General features: G+C 38.5%; 1 protein-coding gene across 4 annotated transcripts in view; it reads right to left on the bottom strand.

The window, feature by feature from the left end:
* The window catches only part of RALGAPA1 (Ral GTPase activating protein catalytic subunit alpha 1), a 278398-nt gene that overhangs the window by 136217 nt on the left and 119189 nt on the right, over positions 1-22992 (bottom strand). For all 4 annotated transcript variants that reach the window (XM_079767517.1, XM_079767520.1, XM_079767518.1 and 1 more), the window contains exons 21-26: positions 19146-19298; positions 15001-15194; positions 14638-14736; positions 11757-11912; positions 9870-9998; positions 1582-1707 (exon numbers count right to left, since the gene is read on the bottom strand). In XM_079767517.1, the coding sequence (XP_079623643.1) occupies positions 1582-1707; positions 9870-9998; positions 11757-11912; positions 14638-14736; positions 15001-15194; positions 19146-19298 (857 nt within the window). The remainder of the gene's footprint in view (positions 1-1581; positions 1708-9869; positions 9999-11756; positions 11913-14637; positions 14737-15000; positions 15195-19145; positions 19299-22992) is intronic.

Here is a 22992-nt window from a genome sequence, read left to right as displayed (position 1 = left end):
TCCCCTACCGGCCTGATCTCTCCCCCAACAGCCCTTCCCTGCCAGCCTGATGTCACCCCTAACTACCCTCCCCTGCTGGCCTGATCACCCCTAACTGCCTCTGCCTGCCTCATCACCCCTAACTGCCCTCCCCTGCTGGCCTGGTTGTCCCCAACTACACTCCCCTGTTGGCCTGATTACCCTTAACCCCTGCCAGCCTGATCTTGCCCCCAAATGTCCTCCCCTGCCAACCTGATTGCCCCTAACTGCCTCTGCCTCAGCCCCACCACCATGGCTTTGTCTGGAAGGAAGTCGGATGTCCAGAAGATGGCCGGTCAACCTGGTCTAATTAGCATATTACCCTTTTAGTAGTATAGATAGATTATATAGGACTAGAGGCCTGGTGCACGAAATTTGTGCACAGAGGGGGTGGGTCCCCTCAGCCCAGCCTGCACCCTCTCACAACCTGGGACCGCTGGCTCCTAACTGCTCACCTGCCTGCCTGCCTGATCACCCCTAACTACCCCCCCCCCACCCGCCAGCCTTCGCAGTTCACCCAGATTAGGTTCTGATTGGTCAGTTTCTATGCCAGTCAGCGTCAAAAGCTTTGCCTCCTAGGCAGCCATTGGTTCCTGGCACTTCACCCAGATTTGGTTTTGATTGGTTGGTTTCTATGCCAATCAGCGTCTCCAGGCCTATCTCTAGGCCTGATCAAAGAAGCAGGCCTGATCAGCAGCCCCCGAGGAGGCTCGGAGAGAAACAGAGGTGCAGCTGCTGGTGAAGCTGGGAGAGAAAGGGAGAGGCAATGGCTGATCAACAGCTGCCACGAAGGCTGGGGATCAGACCTTGCCTCTCTCTGTGCAGGCCTCTCTCTGGGCCTGATCCGTGGCCCCCCTGGCAGTCAGTGCTGGGTCACTGTGCCGGTACCGGCTGCAGTCAGTGCTGGGTAACAACCCAGCACTGACTTCCGGTGTTCAGTTGAGCCTTGGTCGTTATGGACCCTGGCTCTTTATATAATAGATTAGAAGCATATCTGCTCCTAATCAGATACTATTATCTTTATTTTTAAGGTTCAGTATTTGGAGTGAGTTCCATCAGCAATTATATAGTCACTTTAATTTTGTACCATCTCCTGTTCAAGCCTGTTAATGCTTTAGGTACATAGGATCCCAAACCTCAATTCCTACAGCAGAACAGAATATTCCATTACATTATGTTTGATTCCTCACATTGAGAAATTGGGAGAGGGAGAGAGTCAATATGCAGGTTTAGTGCCATCTTAATCTTAGAAGCCTTATATTACCAGCATTGTATCTGGCACATAGAATGTTTCAATAAATGTTCAGTGAGTGAATGAATGAATCCTAAGAGACTGACACGTGGGTGGGTTCAATAATCAGAAAACATTTCCAAAGCAGTTATAAACACAAAAAAGGCTATGCTCCTAATAAACATTCCAGCCTGTGTTCTGAGGATTATGGCTAGTTAATGTTCTTTAACAATTATGTGGATTTCTAAGAAAAGAAAGCATACACATTTTATTGAATATACATTATGATTATACATCATTTAAATGCTAACAATTAGCATCTGATTTCTTACCTTAACATCTGTAAACTGAGACACAGCAATATCAGGAATATTGGGATGAAGAGCAGGCAGTTCACAATATAAGTTAGGAAAGCAAACTAAAGATCCCAGAAGAACTTGTGCTTCCACTCTTGGTGCCTACAAGTAACCAGATTTTTAAAATTTTAAAATATATTAGTGTTATTAAGTTATCAGAAAAATTACTTTATCACCTAACCATGTTACACAGAGAAGTAAGCGAATAAGACAAAATTCAAAAAGAAACAGGGAAACACAAAAAGATTCAGGTTTTCATTTATATTTCCCATATAAACTCCTATCATTCTCAATAAGGGCAACAAATAGCAGAGCTTTCCTCAAGAGCAGCTAATAAGCTGAAATTAGCCTCAGTTAACGAGACTATAAATTTTTAAAAATATTAACAACACAAATTACCCTAGTTTTAAGGAAAAATATACTTTTGTTTTAAAGGCAACTCATACATCATAAGACACTATCCTTTTAAAAAAATGTTATTATTTTCATTAGGGTGACATTGGTTAATAAATAACACATTGTTCTAAAACATTCAAACACATGGAGGCTAAATAGCATGTTATTAAACAACTAGAGGCCTGGTGCACGAAATTCATGCACGGGTGGGGGGGTTTGTCCCTCAGCCCAGCCTGCACCCTCTCCAATCTGGGACCCCTTGAGGGATGTCTGACCACCCTTCTTAGGCCCGATCCCACCGGAATCGGGCCTAAACGGGCAGTTGGACATCCCTCTCACAATCCAGGACTGCCAGCTCCCAACCGTTCACCTGCCTCTGCCTGATTGCCCCTAACCGCTTTCTGCCTGCCAGCCTGATCACCCCCTAACCACTCCCCTGCCAGCCTAATTGATGCCTAACTGCTCCCCTGCCAGCCTGTTTGCCCCTAACTGCCCTCCCCTGCAGGCCTGGTCACCCCTAACTGCCCTCCCCTGCTGGCCTGATCATCCCTAACTGCCCTCCCCTGCAGGCCTGCCCCCCCAACTGTCCTCCCCTGCAGGCCTGCCCCCCAACTGCCCTCTCCTGAAGGCCAGGTTCCCCTAACTGACCTCCCTGCTGGCCTGATTGCCCACAACTGACCCCCCCCCCCCCCCGCAGGCCAGGTCCCACCCAACTGCCCTCCCCTGCAGTCCTGATCCCCCACAACTGCCCTCCCCTGCTGGACTGGTCCCCCCAACTGCCCTCCCCTGCAGGCCTGGTCCCGCCCAACTACCCTCCTCTGCTGGCCTGGTCCCCCACAACTGCCCTCCCCTGCTGGCCTAGTCCCCCCCCCTCAACTGCCCTCCCCTGCAGGCCTGGTCCTCCCCAACTGCTCTCCCCTGCAGGCCTGCCCCCCCGCCCCCCAACAGGCCTGGTCTCTCCGAACTGCCCTCCTCTGCCGGCCTGGTCACCCCCAACTGCCCTCCTCTGCTGGCCTGGTCACCCATTTTTGACCACTTGGGGGCAACCATCTTGTGTCTTGGAGTGATGGTCAATTTGCATATTACTCTTTTATTAGATAGGATAAATGGATTACCAATGAGATCAAGAAAAAAATTTAAAAATTCCTGGAAACAAATGAAAATGAACACAAAACAACTCAAAATCTCTGGGACACAGCAAAAGCAGTCTTGAGAGGGAAGTTCATAGTACTACAGGCATACCTCAAAAAACAAGAACAATTAGTGTATTTAACCCTACAACTTAAAGAACTAGAAAGAGAACAATAAGAAAAGCCCAAAGGAAGTCGAAGGAAGGAAATAAAGATTAGAGCAGAAATAAATAACATAGATATTAAAAAAATTAAAAAAAAATCAATGAAACCAAGAGCTGGTTCTTTGAAAGGTTAAACACAATTGATAAACCGTTAGCCAGACTCATCAAGAAACAAAGAGAGAGGACCCAAATAAATAAAATCAGAAACAAAAGTGGAAAAGTAACCACCTACACCACAGAAATACAAAGGATTGTAAGAAAATACTATGAACAATTCTATGCCGAGAAGCTGGACTATGTGGATGAAATGAAAAATTCCTAGAAAAATACAATCTCCCAAAATTGAATCAGGAGGAATCAGAAAATCTGAATAGGCCAATAACAACTGATGAAATAGAAGCAGTAATCAAAAAACTCCCAGCAAACAAAAGTCCATGTCCCAACAGCTACACACGGGAGTTTTACCAAACAGTCAAAGAACTAACATCTGTACTCCTCAAACTATTTCAGAAAATCCAAGAGGAAGGAACACTTCCAAACTTTTTTTATGAGACAAGCATTATCCTAATTCCAAAATCAGATAAAGACACTACAAAGAAAAAGAATTACAAGCCAATATCCCTGATGAATATAGATGCTAAAATCCTCAACAAAATACTAGCAAATCACACCCAGCAATATATTAAAAAGATTATACACCATGACCAAGTGGGATTTATTCCAGGGATGCAAATCAATAAATGTGATACATCACATAAACAAATTGAAAGACAAAAATCACATGATCATATCAAGAGATGCAGAAAATGCATTCGACAAAATCTAACACTCATTTTTGGTAAAAACTCTCAGCACAGTGGGAATAGAGGGAGTATATCTCAACATGATAAAGGCCATATATGACAAACCTATAGCCAACATCATATTCAATGCAAAAAAACTAAAAGCATCTCCCCTAAGAACAGGAACAAGACAGGGATGTCTGCTTTCACCACTCTTATTCAACAAAGTACTGGAAGTGCTAGCCATAGCAATCAGACAAGAAGAAATAAAAGGAATCCAAATTGGAAAGGAGGAAGTAAAACTCTCATTATTCGCAGATGATATGGTATTGTACCTAGAAAACCCTAAAGACTCCACCAAAAAACTACTAGATTTAACAAATGAATCTAGCAATGTAGCAGGATACAAAATCAACATCCAAAAATCGATGGCTTTTTTTATACACCAATAATGAATTCTCAGAAAGAGAAATTAAACAAATAATCCCATTTACTATTGCAATAAAAAATTAAGATACTTAGGAATAAACTTAACCAAGGAGGCAAAAGACCTATACTTGGAAAACTATAGGAAGTTGAAAAAAAGAGACAGAAGGAGATATAAACAAGTGGAAGAATATACCATGTTCATGGATAGGTATAATCAACATTAAAATGTCCATACTACCCAAGGCAATCTATGGATTTAATCCCATACCATTAAAATTTCACAGAGCTGGAACAAATACTCCAAAAATGTATATGGAATCAAAAAAGACCCTGAATAGCTGCAGCAATTTGAGAAAGAAAAACAAAGTTGGAGGAATCACAATATCAGATTTCAAGTTATATTACAAAGCCACCGTAATCAAAACAGCCTGGTACTGGCATAAGAACAGGCATATAGATCAATGGGACAGAATAGAGAACTCAGAAATCGACCCAAGCCATTATGCTCAATTAATATTTGACAAAGGAGGCAAGAGCAAACATTGGAGTCAAGACAGTCTCTTCAATAAATGGTGTTTGGAAAATTGGACAGATATATGCAAAAAAATGAAACTAGACCACCAACTTACACCATACACAAGACTAAACTCAAAATGTATAAAAGACTTACTTGTAAATGTAAGTTGTGAAACCATAAAAATTCTAGAAGAAACCATAGGCAGCAAAACCTCAGACATCTCTCGTAACAATATGTTTACAGATACATCTCCTAAGGCAGTGGTTGGCAAACTCATTAGTCAACAGAGCCAAATATCAACAGTACAATGATTGAAATTTCTTTTGAGAGCCAAATTTTTTAAACTTAAACTTCTTCTAACGCCACTTCTTCAAAATAGACTTGTCCAGGCTGTGGTATTTTGTGGAAGAGCCACACTCAAGGGGCCAAAGAGCTGCATGTGGCTCGCGAGCTGCAGTTTGCCAACCACTGTCCTAAGGCAAAGGAAACTAAGGAGAAAATAAACAAATGGGACTACATTAATATAAAAAGCTTCTGCACAGCAAAAGAAACCATCATTAAAACAAAAAAAGATTCTAGCGTATGAGAAAATATATTTGGCAATGATACATCAGATAGAGGGTTAATATCTAAAATATATAAGGAACTCAAGACAACTTAACAAAAGGAAGACAAATGATCCAATTAAAAAATGGGCAAAGGACCTCAATAGACCCTTCTCCAAAGAGGACACAGGTGGCCAAGAGACATGAAAAAATGCTCAAAGTCACTAATCATCCGAGAGATGCAAATCAAAATGACAATGATGTACCATCTCACAGCTGTTAAAATGGCTACCATCAAAAAATCAACAAATGACAAGTGCTGGCGAGGATGTGGAGAAAAGGGAACCCTAGTACACTGCTGGTGGGAATGCTGACTGGTGCAACCATTATGGAAAGCAGTATGCAGTTTCCTCAAAATATTAAATATGGATCTGTCATTTGACCCAGTGATCCTACTTCTAGGAATATATTCTAAGAAACCCGAAGCACCAAGCAGAAAAAGAATGTATGCACCCCTATGTTCATAGCAGCACAATTTACAATAGCTAAGATCTGAAAACAGCCCAAGTGCCCATCAGTAGATGAGTGGATAAAAAAGCTGGGGTACACATTTATACCATGGAGTACTATGCAGCAGTAAAAAAGGATCTCTTGGCTTTTGAGACAGCATACACAGACCTAGATAGTATTATGCTAAGTGAAATAAGTCAGTCAGAGAAAGACAAGTATCACATGATCGCACTCACATGTGGACTTTAAGTAACAAAATAAACTGATGAACCGAGTGGATCCAGAGACATGGAAGCATGGAACAGAGTGTGGAATCTCAGACGGAAGGCAGGGGAGGGTGGGAGGTAATCAACCAAAGACCTTGAATGCATATATACATAACCCATGGACATAGACAGTAGAGTGCTGAAGGCCTGGGGCGGGGGGAAGGGGAAGCAGCCTGGAGGGTGTCAATGGGGGGAAAAAGGGAACATATGTAATTTTTTCAACAATAAAGAATTATTAAAAAAATAATAACATTGTTCTAATGAGCATATGATTCAATGTTACTACCTAAGGATGAGTTAAATAACTAAGGATGAAAATGTTAACTATATTTTAAAAGTCACAGGCACTAATCTAGATAGTTTTTATGTTATGCACTTGACATAAAACACTGCCAGTACTACTTACTAAAAGCGAAATTAGAATTTATGCTTGGAGTGAAGCTAACTTTTCATCTTTTTCCCCTTAGCTGTATTGAGCCATTTCTGAAGTACTAGCACTGAACATTTCTTTTTCTTCTCTGAGTTCTTACATGCCTACCAAACACCAACATCAACCTACTAATACATTGCAATATGTACTAAAATAAGTACAAATTGATTTATACATTTAATACCTAACAAAGATGCTAAAAGAATCTATTAGAAATATAATACTTCTATTCACATAAATCAAGAACCTATCTTCAAGAGGATTTCCTTATGTTAATAAATGCCATAATAGAGGTAATGGAGTACTTTAAAAATCTATTATGATTTTCAACAAAACTCTAAGCTCCTCCTACTGGTATAGGAGCAGTGCTTATCAACCTTTAATGTCCATATCAATCATTTGAGATATAGTTAAAATGTATATTCTATTTCAGTATGTCTGGGATGGGATCTGAGATTCTGCATTTCCAACAAGCGCCAAGATCATGACAAATGTTTTTGGTGTGCAGACTACATTTTGGATAGCTGGGATCTAAAATACCTTTCTGTTCTTTCTGTCTACTACTCTCTAGTTAGGTTAACTAGCTTCTAAATAAAATGGATTATTTGTCATTCTTTGACAGCTTTCTGATGTTTCCCCCTGCCTAGAATACTACCCCTCATCTCCATTCTGACTTATAAAAATACTAATCTACCACGGATATATTCAAGCATCTTTTACATGAAATCTCCCCTAAACAAGTAAGATCTCTTCTTTGTCTGAATTACCATATAATTTATTTTATTTAACAAGCTCTCATATTGCAAAATGTGTCATATAATGTCCTAACCATGTTACAAATATTATTTTAATCCTTATAAAATAACCCTATGAGAAAGGTCATCTCCATTTTATAGATGAAGAAACTGAGATAGAGAAATTAATTAGAAACTTACACAAGGTCTTAGAGCTAATAAGTGGCAGAGCTGGGATTTGAACCCAGGCTGATTAACTCTAGACTCCATGCTTTTAACCACTATACTAAGCTCCTCCTACTGGTATAGACAAATAGGTTGTCCTATGTTCTATAAATGTTAATATACACTGAATGGCCAGATTATTATGATCTCTGAATGCATAATAATCTGGCTACTCAGTATATATACATATATATATATTAGAGGCCCGGTACATGAATTCGTGCATGGGTGGGGTCCAGCCAGCCTGGCCAGGGGGAGGGGACATGGGCAGTTGGCCGGCCTGCCTACTGGTCGAATTCCTGGTCGAGGGGACAATTTGCCTATTAGCCTTTTATTATATAGGATATACACCGAGTGGCCAGATTATTATGATCTCTGAATGCATAATAATCTGGCCACTCATTGTACTTTATAATCTTATCTCATTTATTCTATATCCTTCTGTATTCTACCCAAAAGAACATTTTGTACACAAGGCAAAAAAAAAAGTTTAATAATAATAGCTTAGCACTATGTTTAACACATACTATGGTGCTAAATAAATACTTACACATTCAATTAATAAATATCTATAAGTATGATGCTGGGCTAGGCCCTGGAGATGCAAGATGAGTAAGACATGATCACTGTTCTCAGGGAACTAGAGAAATTAGGTTAATAACTATAAACACAGGTTTTTCTTTTATTTGCACATTTCCTCTGATGATTGCATCCAGTTTCATGGGTTTCAATACTATCTCAAAAGCAATGTTTCCCAGCTTTACATTTTCAGTCCTGATGTATCCTTTGAGCTCCTGAGTAATACATACAATGGACCTCCCAACATCTCATGCATGTCTAATGGGCAGCTTACTATGCCCCAAATAGAACTCGCCCTCATCACTGTTGGTCTTTTGTAGCTTATAAATGAAAAAGAATGTTTGTAAAACTGCTTTGCAAGTTATAAAGTGCTGGTCAAGTATTATTGATTACTAGAAGCCCAGTGCATGATTTAATCATGCACGTGTAAGCTGTCTGTCCGCTGGTCGGCAGCTCCGAAGTCCCTAGGCCCCTAGGGCGAGGCGGGGCGGGGGTGTGGTCCTCCTGCGGCCGGAGCCCAGGCCGGGGTCTTGCCTTTGCCTCCCGCCCAGGAAGGCTGGGGCCGCCATCACGTGCTCCTGCGGCCCAACTGCCACCAGACTCCTCCCCGGGAGCCGCCCTCCGCCTCCAAACCTCCAAAATGCCGGCTCGCTGCCCCAGAGGCCTGTCTGTGCCGCAGCACAGCCATGGCGCAGACGCTGAGCTCGCGTCGCCGCTGGCAACGCGAGCTCGGCGTCCTGCCGGCCCAATCACCACCCCAGCCACCCTGAGTCCCGCCCCCTGTGTCTCCCGCTGGCCCAATCGTGGGCGTAGCGGAGTGATGGTAATTTAAATATTACCTTTTTATTATGTAAGATTCTTACCCAAATACTCTTTGAATTTTCTAGTAGGCTTTCAATTAATTATTTCTTATTTATACTTTGCTCCAGAGTGATCTTTCTAAAATACAAATTTGATCTTTTCTTAAAATCCTTCAATGGTTCTTCATTATTTCCTTAGGATGAAATCTATTCTCTTTAGCACTATAAACAGTCATTGTCTTTCTCTTTAATTCACCCCTGCCTCTTAAAATGAACATGTTCCAACTATATTGAGTTACTTGGCACCACCTCAGCTCCATAGCTACATAAAAAAAATCCCACATGCTGTTTTAGAGGTTAGTGTGTATTCCTAAGAGCATATTTTCTGGGTTATCTCACCTCTGTTTCTTTCTTTTCTTTTGCTATAGTCTATTGTCATTTCTTTACTTTCTTCCCTCCTATCCTTATATGTATTTCCTCGGTTTAAAATTCGGTTTTGCTTATCAGATTTAGTCCATTTTTATAGCTCTTGGGTCAATTCCTCAACAAATTTTAGTTATACAATCTTATACATTAGAACTTCTTACTTTTTTTAATGCAGGAGACACAACAATTCCAATTAAACTGTGAAATTTCCTGAACATTAGATTGCTCTATTTTTATCAAGAACAGCTTAGCTCTTCCTTTGTTGCTCCTTAGTAGTGTCCTGGTTAACTAATATTTGTTATATTATGAAGAACAGGAAATAAAAACTTACATTGAGAAAAGCTGAAGAAGCCACTCTGCCAGCTGCTACAATAAAATCCATAATAAGCATTGTGGCACCAGGCAAACCAAGTGAAAAAAACTGAGGTGAGCAGTGCTTGATGATTGTATTGACAATATCCTGAGAATAAGGAAAGAAGGGAGAAAGAATATAACAAATGTAATCTTGAGTATCAGCTAATCAATATCCTTAAAAACAGATATCACATGAAATAATAAAACAGGTAATCCTATATAATAAGAGCCTAATATGCTAAGTGTCGGGTCGTCTGTTCAACCAATCAAAGCATAATATGTATACTAAGGCTGCTCAACTGCTCGCTATGATGTGCACTGACCACCAGGAGACAGACACTGACCGGTCGACCAGTCGCTATGATGTGCACTGACCACCAGGGGGCAGACAGTTGGATTGGTTGACCAGTTGCTATGATGTGCATTGACCACCAGGGGGAAGATGCTCCAACTGGTAGGTTAGCTTGCTGCTGGGGTCCCTGATCGGGACTGAGTGAGATGGGCTGGATACACCCTGGAGCCCTCCCGCGGTCCCTCCCTGGCTGGCTAACCTCCCATGTCCCTCCCCAGCCCCAATCGTGCACCAGTGGCATCCCTTGGCCTGGCCTGCGCCCTCTCGCAATCCAGGGCCCCTCAGAGGATGTCAGGGAGCCGGTTTCGGCCTGATCCACAGGCTAGGCCGAGGGACCCCACTGGTGTACGAATTCGTGTACCGGGCCTCTAGTTCCTATATATTGGCTGACTAATTACAAATACTAATTTTAATTCCTCCAAATAATCCATACTTATTATTATATTCTGTCAAAGGAAAGTAAACTTAAAACACATTTGTTTAACTGACATCAATACAGCATTTTTTTCATTACCACAGAGGAAGTTGGAAGGCTCTTTGTTTCAGAGGGTTAAAACTGAATTGCAGAGTATCTCCTCCTGTTACCTATTTGTTTCCATGTGATGATTCTGATCTCTGAAGTTGTGTGACCTGTTATATTACAACTGAAGAGATTCTCTTTTTTAGATAAACTGAAGTCCTTTGATGATAGGTATTTAGCATTGGAAATCTAGATGTAGTCACCTTTGAGGGAATATTCTTGACTTGATTAATAATCCACTTTGCCTTTGGAATTTACAATGAGAATGTGGTATATTACCTTGTATTACTCAATGTGATTTATCTTACACAAAAGCTCTCTTTTTCTAGTTATCAAGATCATCAATTTATCTGAGACATGTTATAAGGTAGAACATTGTAATTAGTCCTAATTAATGCGAGAAGTTCACTCATTTTTCAGAAAGTGAAATATCTTTTAATATAAATTTAATGCTCTCTAAATGAACTGAAAGTGAAATTTAACCACATTTGATAAAAATGCTTGCATTACTTTGACTTGTAACCTCCCACACTTTTCAGTTTTTTTGGCCAGGATCAAGACCCCTGAAGTAATGTTCTAGAGTCATAATTATGACGATATAATGTAATGATTGTGATTGACACAAATGCCAAGTCAATATAATTGTCATTATGATCATACAATTTATGGTAATAAGAAAATGTGATGTGCTGACTCTTAGAGTAGAAATAAACCTCTGAATACTACATGACTAGATGAGTAAGTCCATATGCCTCAAGTACCAATTATCAAGTAATAATTACAAAATGTCAACGTAAGCAAAGGATGGCTTAATCTCTTCAAAAAGTGAACTATTTGTTATAACATTAGAGGAATAATGCATTTAATAATCACGTCAACCCCTTGTTACAATAGCTTGTTTTTCCACCTACATTTCAAAAACAAGAGTTAAAGAGAATTGAGAATCAAACATAAACATATAAAGCAACTTGCTAGAAAGTGCATATATTTACCTGATCAATATGAAGTAATCCACAATGCATTATGTTATAGAAATGTGTCAGAAAATCTCGATTTGGAGAAACATCTTGTCTTCTTTTCATTGTATTGCATATAAGTTTATAAGCATGTAATTTACCTTGCTTATATTTATCAGTCAACATGGTTGCCTACAATTTAAAAATATTGGCTTTATTACTACTCAAAAACAAATACTGTTTATTAAATACTTAAACATTTAAATATAGCAAGATATATATATGAGGGACCCCACCCGTGCACAAATTCATGCACCGGGCCTCTAACATAAATATAAATAAAAATAAAAATAAAAATAAAAATATATAGGCCCGGTGCATGAATTTGTGCACAGGTGGGGTGCCTTGGCCTGGCCGGCGATTGGGGCCATCTTGGGGCCAGCTGGCCAGGGAGAGGGACCATGGGAGGTTGGCTGACCTGGGCCGCGGGAGGTTGGCTGTGGGAGCAAACTGACCACCCAGCTGGCCGGGGGGAGGGACCACGGGAGGTTGGCCGGCCTAGGGGAGGGACTGTCGGAGGTTAGCTGTGGGAGTGCACTGACCACCAGGCACAGCTCCTGCGTTGAGCGTCTGTCCCCTGGTGGTCAGTGTGCATCATAACAACTGGTTGTTTGGTCGACTGTTCATAACGGTTGTTCAGGCTTTCATAGATTTTTTTCAAAGCACATATCTTATTTATATAACAAAGTGTTATTTATATATCCCTTACAGTATGATATTGTTGTTATTAAGTTTTCTGTGCCTATAACATCAAATGCTTTACTATTCATTTTTGTTTTGTTTTTAAATAGACTTTTTAAAAGAATAGTCTTAGGTTCATAGCAAAATTGAGCAGAAAGTACAATTTTTATATACTCCTTAACCCCACACACGCTATTTTCTTAAAAATTTAAATTCTTTATTGTTTAAAGTATTACATAAGTCTCCTTTCTCCTCCACTGACCTCTCCACGACAGCCCCTGCCCCCTATAAAGCAATATATTTATTTTCATTCATTTCTATGTTGGCCCAATTTCTTTACTGAACTAAATATCAGAATTATCTAAACCATTATCATTAAAATGATACAAAACAGTATGAATTCCCACATAATTTCACTTAGAAAAATGTATCAAGCATTATCAAGTGATACTTAAAAGAATCATATCTTTAAAGTATATACTGTGACACAAATTTAAGGTTAATTATTTCATTAAATATAATCTATACTAATAAAAGCCTAGGTGGTCCTCACGCCCTCAGGCGACGCCCTCACATCACCACAAGATGACCGCCACAAGATGGCCAGCAGGGGAGGGCAGTTGTGGGCGATCAGGCCAGCAGGGGAGGGCAATTGGGGGTGAACAGGCCAGTAGGGTGGGGGGAAGCTGGGGGTGATGGGGCTGGCAGGGGAGGACAGTTGGGGGCAACCAGGTCTGTAGGGGAGGGCAGTTGGGGGTGACCAGGCTGGCAGGGGAGGGCAGTTGGGGGCAAGATCAGGTCAGCAAGGGAGGGCAGTTGGGGTGATCAGGAGGCAGGGGAGCAGTTAGGTGTCAATCAGGTCGGCAGGGGAGTGGTTAGGGGGTGATCAGGCTGGCAGGCAGAAGCAGTTAGGGGCAATCAGGCAGGTGAATGGTTAGAAGCCAGCAGTCCCGGATTGTGAGAGGAATGTCCGACTGCCGGTTTAGGCCCGATCCCTAAACCGGCAGTCGGACATCCTCCGAGGGGTACCAGATTAGAGAGAGTGCAAGCTGGGCTGAGAGATACCCTACCTAGTGCACGAATTTCGTGCACTGGGCCTCTAGTCCTATATAATAAAAGTGTAATATGCAAATTGTCCCCTCCACTGGAGTTCTTCCGGGAGTTCAACCAGGGGGCGGGCCAACTGGGGGAAGGGAGGGAGGCCCCAGCCGGGGGCGCTGGCAGGCAGCCGGGGAAGGGAGGGAGGCCCTGGACAGTGGTGGCAGCAGCTGGGAGAAGGGAGGGAGTACCCGGCCGGTGGCCGGCAGCTGGCAACCACTAGGGACCCTACCAGTACCTGAATTTCTTGCACTGGGCCTCTAGTAAAAACATACTTTTCTATAAAAATGATGCATCCTGTACAACAAGCATATCAAACTCGCGGCCGGCGGGCCACATGTGGCCAACAATGAATATTTTTGTGGCCCCGCCAATATAATGGTATGTAAGAAACATTTCAATAAAAATGTTGTAACTTAACTTTTACAATATTGTTATACATAATTATTAACAACAAACTATAACGTTCACTAATGACTGATTATTATAAGCGTGTTTCATTCATTTCCCTTATGTGCCTTATGCGCAGGTGCACCATTTCTCTCCACTAATACTAGCAGCGAATATTTTAGCAGCTGATTGCCATGCTATTATTCTTGTACTGACTCGTTTGGTGTGCACAACAGGAAATATTTTGCTTTTGGAGAACCAAAAAAATAGGTTTATTTGTGTTATTAATTTGTGCAGTTATTCAGTGACTGGTAAGTTAATGTTCAAGAAAAAATATTAATTTTTATTAAAATGTTCTATTATTTTATGTTAATGAATACTCATTTATTTCAGCTCTTTGTATTCAGCATGTCTCTATCGAAACAAACCTACGTTTCTATGAAAATTGAGGCTTTTGTTTTTTTGAAACCCACATAAACTTAACCCTTATTTGGCCCATGTTAGCCTTTGAGTTTGACATGCTTGCTGTACAATAATTTTGCTATGCCCACTCTCTTTGCTATATAACCCCTAACGACTAAAAACTAAGTGTGCTAAAAGACAATAAATCAAACATCTGTCATATGTTTAAGACTGACACATACTTATATGTTAAATGAAATGTTTAAATTTTATATATTAAGCTTACCTTGAAAAGCCAAGGTGTAAGAATTCTCAATGGAGGTATCAAAATTGGTGGAGAAGGGGAGGTCAGGTTATCAGTCGAAATGCCAAGGTTATCTCTAATCTGTAATTTTCAAATAAAATGCAATAAACCTATGTAAAATGTTCTTTCTTCTAATTTGTTTTACCTTAAACTTGAGATCAAGTCCAATATCTACCACTAACTACATATTTAATCAGGGTTAAGTGACTTCATCGTGGAAAGCACTAGTATATAATAAGGAGGGGGGGGTGGGGTGGAGAAAGGATAGTGTGGCTATGTTATTTAAGGCTTCTGCTTCTTAATACTTTATTTTAGTTTCCTTCTCTTATATCTTTTCTTTTTTACCTTAGCTAAATTCTGCCAAAGTTCACAGAGGTAATCAAAAACTTGAGCATGTATTTCAGGATCCATAATAGCATTGACATCTCCCAAAATGCCTAGCATTCTTCGCCACATTACAGTAGCAACATCAGCATGCCATCCTGTAAGAGTACCCCCTGCCATCACACTACAACATTCAGATGGAAATTCACTGATTTCTATAGAAAAAAATAATACACAAGTATTAGTAATTTTTCTGGATAATTGATCATAAAAACACAAAAGAGATGAATTAACTATCTTAAATATCTATAAAAGTAAATAAAAGTTAATATTCATTAGTGTTATTTTTTTCTTGATAAGGTAAAAATATTACCAGTTCATAATTCCTTATTATGGCAATAATTACTTATCCCATAGTGCTTCTATCTAGATTTACCTAAGGAGGAAATGAGGAAGATACTGGATAAAGAAATTTATGTTTGATAAAAAGATCATATTTACAACTATATAATCTATCTAATAACTACTTCAGATTATATCATCAAATTAATATAAAATCTCAGGCTACAGGCAGATCCTGTAGGAAGTCTTTATAAGCCAGTTTTTTTAGTTAAAACTTACAAAGAAATACATTTCACAATTATGTCAGACCTACCATTAAAAGGATATCACAATGACATTGAAAAATACATATTTTTACTAAAATTTAAACATAATCTAAAATTTCTGTAATTATATTTTTATTAATATTGGCAAGGTTATATGTAAAAAATATATTACCTTGGATCCTAGTCCTATCACAAATTATGTGATGTGTAAGTTATTTAATAACCTCCCTAAGGCTATGCTTCTTCATTTGTTAAATAGATGGGATAGCTGAGTATCAATATAGGTTTCCTCCAGCTTTAAAAAGAAAAATCTATTACTCTTTAAAAAAATTTTTTATTAAAGTTATTGGGGTGACATTGGTTAATAAATTATATAGGTTTCAGTTGTATGATACATTAAAAAACTCTTTCTGCTCAATGTATACAGTAAAAAAGGGAAAATCATTCGTCAGTAAAAAATTTTCCTGCTTGATAAAAATCTTATTATGTTTGTTAGTACTATATGTACATCCTTTACTCTTAATGTTTACCTTTTTTTCTTTGCTTATAAGGTATACAATAACTGATTGTATTATTAAAAAGCTACTGAATAGTCTTTCACAATAATAAAAAAATGGACTCTGGTATAAACTCACTAGACTAAAAGAAAGCATGCAGTGTTTACTAGGTGTACCGGTTAGTAACAGCGGATTTTGTAATCAAAGGAAACACGATAATTTCAAGAGAAACATCAAAAGTGCTTTATTCAAAGTAATGTCCATCTACACATTTCCCCATCTTTCAGGTAATTTGTGGATACCGTCCCAATAGAACTTCTCGTTTTGAGGCAAACCATTCAGAGATCCAATTTTCCACTTAGTACGTTTTGAAGTGCTGCTCAGAAAGTGTGTGTGCCATTGATCAGAACAAGTGGTAATCTGAAGGAGCAAGGTCTGGTGAATAAGGCGGGTGGATTAATATTTCCCAGGCAAGATCTTTTAATGTGTCTTTACATGGTTTTGAAGTGTGTGATGGTGCATCATCATGAAGCAAAATTACTTTGCCGTGTCTTCTGGCACATTCTGGTCATTTCACGATCAAAGTGTGGTTCAAATTGATTATTTGTTGTCGGTATCGATCAGTATTAACGGTTTCACCTGGTTTTAGAAGCTCATAATACACCACACCTTCCTGATCCCAACAAACACAGAACATTGTCTTCTTTTCTAAGCGATGTGGCCTTGCAGTCGATGTTGATGGTTGACCTGGATCAACTCATGATTTTGTGCATTTGGGATTCTCAAAATAAATCCACTTCTCATCCAGTCACAGTTCAATGCAAAAAAAGACTTTTCTTTCGTGTCGTTGAAGCAACATTTTACTGATGACTTTTCGGTTTTCCATCTGTCTTTCGTTCAGTTGATGTGGCACCCACTTTCCTTCCTTTAAAATCTTCCCCATTGCTTGTAAACGATCGGAAATTGTTTGCTGAGCAACCTTTAATCTTTCTGCAAGTTGTTTTTGAGTTTGACACGCAGCTTCATCCATTAATGCTTGTAATTGTTGGTCTTCAAACTTCTTCGGTTGACCTGGATGTTCTTTGTTTTTCACATCGAAATCATCACTTTTTAAGCATTTAAACCAGCTTGTTCACCATAAGCTTCCTGAAGTATTCAGCAGCACTTTTCTTCAAAATAAAGTAATGAATTATAACTTCCCGCAAATGCTCTTTTTTTGGCACGAAATTAGACATTTTTAAGTGTAAAAATATCTATGATGTTAACACCTTCAGCAAATTTGACATATGAAGTTTTGAAGTTTGTTGTCAATACAACAAAATAGCATACATATCAAATCGCATATATATCAACATATGTGTAACTCCATCTATTGAAAAAAATCTGCATTATTAACCGATACACCTAGTACTATCTCTGTTAACATCTCCCCTCTACAGACGCTTCATAATATAGTGATGTCAACTTTGTCTCTAATTTATCCCTCTCAAACTAAACAAAATTTTAAATGATTACAAAGCAAGCAACAATGTGATTCCTTTTATTTTTTAATCCTTACCCGAGGATATTTCTAAAAATTGATTTGAGAGAGAGAAGAGATAGAGAAAAACATCAATGTGACAGAGAAACATCAATTGGTTGTCTCCCATATGTGCCCCAACTGAGGATCAAACCCACAACCTTTTGGTGTACAGGATGACACTCCAACCAACCAAGTCATCTGGCCAGAACACAATGTGTGATTCTTTAAATCCTAGATTGGGCTAATGGTGGTATAAGGTTGCTATAAAGGACATTATTGGGACAACTGAGGACATTTAATTATGAACTAAAACTGCAGTGACATATCAACATTAAATACCTTGAATGTGGCCATTATATTGTGGTCATGCAGGAAACTAATGTGTACTTATTCTTAGGACATTCTCGCTGAAGTGTTGAGGTATGTAGAGTCTGATATTTGTAATTCACTGTTAAATGACTCAAAAAAATAGAATTTAAAAAAAGGGATGATGGGATTTTTTGTGTGCCTATGTGTGTATACACAAAGGGATAAAGTGGCAAATAATAACTGGTAAATTTAAAGGATTTATGGATATTCATTTTACGAGTCTTGCAATTTTCTAAAAGTTTAAAACTTATTCCAAATGCCAGAAAGAAAACGAAAAACAAAAAATTGTAGGTCAAAGGAGGAAAGGAAAGGTCAGAAACAACGCACAACCAGAAATAGGGCTATGTAATTCCAAGTTAATTGCATGCTAAGAGAATAAGTGTACCTTAAAAAAAAGAAAAAAAGAAAGGGGTTCAAAAGTTATATGGCTTAAAATTTCTTCCTTTGGTCAGAGAACAAACCTGCTGCATTATCAAGGAAACTGGCATTCTGTATTATTTACTGTAAATATCTCAACAACTATGTCCTTGACCAAAGTTTTTAGCATATTTGCAAAAATGACTTCTTATCCTGATGCTTATTACATCATGTAGGACTTAGCAAAAATAACTTCTGTTTTTAAATTTATAGTTTCTAAGGTTTCCTACTTTTTAACATTTACTTAAAAATATACTCTGTTTGGATGGCCTACTTTTTAATTAAATTTAGTTGATATACTTGAAGAATCAAGTTCAATGAAAAATTATTGATTTGATCAATTGTTTCACTGAAAGTCTGATTTGCAAGTGATAATTCTACTTTCTCCTGTGAGTCAGCAGGTTCTTCAAATACAACATTAAGAATAATGATGCCAAATTATGTATTTCCTGCTTTAGAAAATGAATGGCACTATGTCAATGATAATATAACACACAAAATTAATGTAATCACTAATGCTAGAACTGTAATCAACTATAAAATAACAAAAATCAGAGTATAAAATTATTCTTTAAGAGTAATAAAAAATGTTATAGTAACAAATTTCTAAGACTTAGAAAACCCCAATGATAGAATAATACATAATAAATATGTATATAATACATAATCAAGTTTAAGATGCCTTATTTTAAGATCTCTTAACACTAATGCCCTGAAAGGAGAAATGGCAAATATCTAATTTCCAAATATTGCCTAGGTCATCTGGCGTCTGAAGAACAGAGTGGTGAAGTTTCTCATCAAGCTGCAGATCTTTCTGTTCCATATGTTCTATATTCAATGTAGAAGGAGAAGGTGTTTGTGACCTGGATCCCAGAGCTGAATGAACTGGAGAAGCACTTTCTGAACCTGTAGATATAATTTCATAAAATTAGCATAAAGAAGATACTCAATACCTTCTATCTAAGATGTAATGCTTAAAGCCCCAATAAAACAGAAATTTAAAATATCAAAAGATAAAAAAAGGTTATACATTAGCCAAAGAGGTAAAAATCATAATATTATACAAGACTTTGTATCTAGTGGTCTCATCTTATGTCTACCATGGAACTAGTATGGAATCAGAATTGGACATACCAGCTAGTAGAAGCCATCAGTGAAGGCAAGAATCTCTACTCCCATACCTGGTCCAGCTATAGAGACTCTGGTACCCATTGCTATTCAATTTCATTTACTTTAATCTTGGGCAATTAGATTTATTTTATTATTTTTTTCATATATTTTTATTGATTTCAGAGAGGAAGGGAAAAGGAGAGAGAAAAACCAATGATGAGAGAGAATCACGATCGGCTGCCTCCTGCATGTCCCCTAATGGGGATTGAGCCTGCGACCCAGGTATGTGCCTGACCAGGAATCGAATCCTGACTTCCTGATTCATAGGTGGACGCTCAACCACTGAGTTTGCTGGTCAGGCTCTTGGGGCAATTAAAGAAGAACTTGCTCATTGGGCTCTATATACCACTATGGTTGCTAGCCTGAATTACAGTGGTCCCTGGTGGTCCTAGTCTTTAGTCTCCCTCTAACCCTTACCTCTTCTTCCTAATCCATTGTTCATAAGGAAAACAAACAAACAAAAAAAAAAACCAAAAATAAAAAAACCCTAAAAACTAATCTAATCATGTCACTCCCTAATTTAAAATCCTTCTATGACTCTTTAGTGGACTCAGCATAAGCCCAAACTTCTTAGTGTGGTTTTCCAATCTTTCTGCAACTTTCTTACCATTCTACTCTCTCTCTAATACAGAGATTTTCAACCTTTTACATCTCATGGCACACATAAGCTGATTACTAAAATTTTATGGCACACCAAAAAAATATTTTTTGCTGATCTGACAAAAAAAAGGTATAATTTTGATTCATTCACACCGAACAGCTATTGTTGTGTTGGCTATTGTCATTTTTTTTTTTTTTTTTGACAATCTAAGGGAAAAGAGGTAGGTCAGTGCCCCTGACTACACAGTCAGCTATTGCATGTTTTAAAAATGCTTGCGGCAGCCGAAACCGGTTTGGCTCAGTGGATAGAGCGTCGGCCTGCGGACTCAAGGGTCCCAGGTTCGATTCCGGTCAAGGGCATGTACCTTGGTTGCGGGCACATCCCCAGTAGGGAGTGTGCAAGAGGCAGCTGATCGGTGTTTCTCTCTCATCGATGTTTCTAACTCTCTATCCCTCTCTCTTCCTCTCTGTAAAAAATCAATAAAATATATTTTAAAAAAAATTTTTGCGGCATACTGGTTGAAAATTGCTGCTCTAGTACTTTTAAGTTCTAGTCACAGAAAGTAAACTGGTATTTATCAGAATGTATCATACCTCTGGCCTTTTTCACATGTTTTCCTTTACATGGAGCCCTAACCCTCTTCTTTTAGGTCTGGTTGACTTCTATTTATTTTTCAAGTCTCAGCTTAAACACTACTTTCTAAGAAGCCTAATCCTGAGCTGACCTGACCAGTGTGAATAAGGATTCTCTGCTATAACTCTTTGTATTTCCCCGTTATATCACTTATCACAATGACTTGAAACTGCCTGTTTAGTTTTAAATATTCTTCAGTAGCACATATACTCTGTAAGAACAGGGACTTATCTATAATATACTATAGTATTGCCAGTGTCTAGTACAGTGTCTGGCACACAGACATTCTTATTTTATTTTTTTCATTCTCCTTATTTTAAATTATATATAATGAAAATTAATATTGTATTGAAGAACTGGTGGTGGCTGTAGTGGAGTACTGCTAGTACCAAGCAAGTAGTTAAAATATTAGGTCTTTTCATTTTATTTTTAAGCTTCTTTCGAGCAGAGGCCCTAGCCTGGTAACTCAGTTGGTTAGAGAGTCATCCCGATACACCAAGGTTCTGGTTTATCCCTGGTCAGCAATCAAACACTAAATGCATTACTAAATAGAACAACAAACTGATGTGTTTTTTCTCTCTTTCAAAAAATAAATTAAAAAACTTTCTAGTAGAGAAATATCAATATTCTGTACTCAATAATCATAAAACTCTACGACTATTACCTCTTTCCATACAATAAAGCAAAAAGCACATATATTAAATAAAGTATATAAATAAAATGTATATTATTTTATTTCCACAAACGTGTCATTTCGTATTATTTATATAATTTTTAAATATAACACAATAAGTGCCTTAAAAAGTACATATGGAGGTATGAATGCCTTCTTTACTGATAATCATATGACTTAATCTAGGTTCAATTATGACACATAGTATGTGGTAAGTTTCCTGTCCTTCATTTGGAATTTGGTGTAAATTAATATGATACAAAATCATGTTAAAGGGCAGCTACAGAAACTTAAGGATACTATACGTTAATACAAACACAAACTGCTGAGGGCACAATGAAAAAAATCTCCTTAACATTTATCAAAAAATTTAAGTACATGATAAAAACAGTCATTAGCTTCCTAGTCAAAAGCAAAAAAGATTGTTTTTGCTTTGTTATAAATATGTCCAGTATACCCAAGATATAACATTAAATATTATTTAATTCTTATTATTTTTTAATCCTTGCCCAAAGATATTTTAAAATTTATTTTTAGAGAGAGAGTGAGAGAAAGAAAGAAACTTGGTTGTGAGAGAGAAACATCGAACAGTTGCCTCTGATAGCCACCCAGATTGGGGATTGAACCCACAACCTAGGTATGTGCTCTGATTGGAAATCGAACCTGGTTCAATCAACCAAGCCATCCGGCCAGGGCTAAAATATGAATTTGTAAAAAATAAAGATATTAGTATAAATATAGTCATGCCCACAAAACAAGCTGTTTAGTTTTTATGATCTATGAGATTTATTTTGCAGTTCAAAAAAAGTTATAGGAAAACAGAAGGGTATTTCAGGACTACTAACATTCTTTGATAGAATACAGCTATTCAGAAAAGTTAACAGTGTGATAACACATGCAAATTTCACCTTCAGAAAATACTGTGTTGAATTGTTTCTATATTGAGTATATAAAGTTGTATTCTTTGCTGAATTTTATGTCTTCTAAACAAATTAATTCAAGAACTGGGTTAGTTTTTTAGAAAAACATCCCTGGCACTATTAATAATGGCCCCATCTACCTAATAAAAGAGTAACACACTCACCAGCCAATCAGGAGTGAGTATGCAAATTAACCCAACAAAGATGATGGGTTAATTTGCATATGCAGGCGAAGAGTGGCCGGGGACAGGGAGGGACATTTGTGTCGTTGCCATGGCGATGACGCAGGCGTCCACAGCACCCCAGCCGCTCTGGGCCTCTGGGCAGCGTGGGAAGGCAGAAAGGTGGCTCCAGGCCAGAGCGAAGGCAGTGCCAGCAGCCAGGGGAACGGCAGCCAGGGGAACGGCAGCCAGGGGAACGAAGGCCCATTCTTGCACGAATCTTCATTCGTGCATCGGGCCACTAGTTAAGATTAGAATAACTAATAAAACTTCCTAGTAGGGTCCTAGAAACAGTCACTATGTATAGCAAACACGTTACATAAATATTAAAAACTCTTAGAAATTGAATTAACCGAAAGTCATTGTGAGGCAAAGGCCTAAA

Source organism: Cnephaeus nilssonii (assembly GCF_951640355.1).
Source record: "Cnephaeus nilssonii genome assembly, chromosome: 4".
NCBI lineage: Eukaryota > Metazoa > Chordata > Mammalia > Chiroptera > Vespertilionidae > Cnephaeus > Cnephaeus nilssonii.
Note: the sequence above shows the minus strand (reverse complement) of the source record. Positions and strands in the feature narration are given on the sequence as shown.